This window comes from Morone saxatilis, unplaced genomic scaffold (genome assembly GCF_004916995.1).
Source record: "Morone saxatilis isolate NCDOM2014 unplaced genomic scaffold, NCSU_SB_2.0 Contig1, whole genome shotgun sequence".
Lineage (NCBI taxonomy): Eukaryota > Metazoa > Chordata > Actinopteri > Moronidae > Morone > Morone saxatilis.
In genome coordinates, this window is record NW_023339651.1 from 15646450 (window position 1) to 15648333 (window position 1884).

The 1884-nt window shown below is 44.6% G+C and overlaps 1 protein-coding gene across 1 annotated transcript in view; it reads right to left on the reverse strand.

Annotated features, from left to right (window-relative positions):
* Positions 1-1884, reverse strand: part of mms19 (MMS19 homolog, cytosolic iron-sulfur assembly component) — a gene marked incomplete in the record, with an annotated part of 14654 nt that overhangs the window by 4397 nt on the left and 8373 nt on the right. Inside the window, 6 exon segments of the mRNA XM_035664813.1 lie at positions 303-402; positions 573-728; positions 883-1047; positions 1333-1430; positions 1629-1710; positions 1802-1884. Coding sequence (XP_035520706.1) covers positions 303-402; positions 573-728; positions 883-1047; positions 1333-1430; positions 1629-1710; positions 1802-1884 — 684 coding nt within the window.

Consider the following 1884-nt stretch of genomic DNA (forward strand, 5'->3'; position numbering starts at 1 on the left):
ATAATCACCTGAAAATGAGAATCTTTGTGTTTTCGTTACCCAGAATGGACAAACGCTATCTAAGGAGTTTTTTTCTCTTCTTTTCCTGCACACTTTAGAAGGCTGAGCTGTATTCAAATGGTTGCAATCTGCTACTTCACTGCTAGCTGGCACTAAACACTACACACTACCCTACCCTTCAGATTTATAAAAACATACAGATATCATTATCGTTGCATTGTGGTGAACAAAGAGTGTCAATGTGTTGAAAAGTGCTCACAGAGAGAGCAAAGCAGGAGATGGATGAGCGAGTTTGTACTGACGTGGGCTGTAGCCTGGAGCAGGAAGTACTGATGACGGGGACCATGGCAGACAGGACCACCTCCTCCAAAAGAGGACTACGGCGACCAGATGACCCCTCACCTACAAAACATGAACATGAATTTCAGCTTTCAACGTTCATGTTTTGTTTTTAAAAAGGTAAACCGATGCAGTAGCAGTTATAAAGAGAGTAACACATTATCAGTAGTGAAGGTACGAGTTGTGGAGTTTTGGTGGAAGGTAGAAGAGGAGGTTATCGTCACATTGCTCACCCTGCAGTGCTGCCTGGAGAGCCAGAGACAGCAGGCGCGGGATGATGACGTCATGGAAGCATCGTCCCGTCTCCTCTGTGTCCTGAACCTGCTCTGCTATTCTCTGGAGGCTGTGACACGCCGCCACCACCTCCTCCACTGAGAAACCAACACTACCTGGAAAAAAGAAAAAATACAACAAATGACATTGATATTCATTATTTCTTCCTAATTTCTTTAACCTGTAACAGTAAACAAGTGCTGCACAACAACACACCAAATCATTAACTGATGCATGTTGTTTAACACAAGTGCAGTGCAGACGGATTACCTGTGTGTGCTGAGCTCAGGACCTCCAAGAGGACAGGTGTGCTCTCCTGGACGACACTGGGTTGGGTGGACATCGCAGCCAGAGCAGACATACAACGCTGGCGCACTGCATGACGGGTCTGCTGCTCAGAAGCTTCTCTGTTGTTGTTGTCTTGATCCATTGGCTCTGAGCAGAGGAGAGGAAGAGAAAGGGTTGTAAGCTGTATTCATTTAGTCTGCTGATCTAAAGTTAAAGTGTAAGGTGAAGAGGAACATTACTGGAAGGGGGCCAATACTTTGTTTTAAAAATTCAGAGAAGTAATATTTATTTTGATCAGTATCAACAAATAGTAAATAAAACAGTACTTTTTATAAGCCCTGTATCATACAAATATCAATACCTGTATAGTGTTTTAAAAAATAACATTTCCTTATAGGGTAGGTCATATTTTTGTGTATGCTTTTCACCTACCTGTAAACATTTCCTTCTTTAGTCTTGGGATCAGTTTAGCGATAAAGGCTGCTGGGTGCAACTCTGCTAGGGCTCCGACACACTCAACCACAGCAAGACTGCAGACAGGAACAGACAAGAAACAGAGACATACACTTCCTGTTCAACTGCAAAACAAAATCCAAACGTCTTCATTCTGATTTTGTCAAAAGGAAAACCACAAGGTATACAATGTGGGGGGGGGGGAGGTAAAGGTAAAGGCCAAAAAGGACGACAGGGGGAGAGGAGAGACAGAAGGATGTTCAACATGAGCTGACCTGACTCTGTTGTCCTCCTCCGTCAGCAACAGTCTGGTCAGGTGATCTACAGCCAGCTCGATATCGGAGTCCAGCAGCAGACCTGAGAGAGACAGTACATCTGTAATAACAGCGCCGAATTTATGACCATATCTGACTCTGCTGGCAGCTGGGAATGGAAGAGTTCATCTCACCTGTTTGTTGTGCTAGCGAGGTGAGCGCAGAGGTGGCTGTGATCTGCAGACTGGCATTAGTCTCTGTCAGAGCTGAAAACACC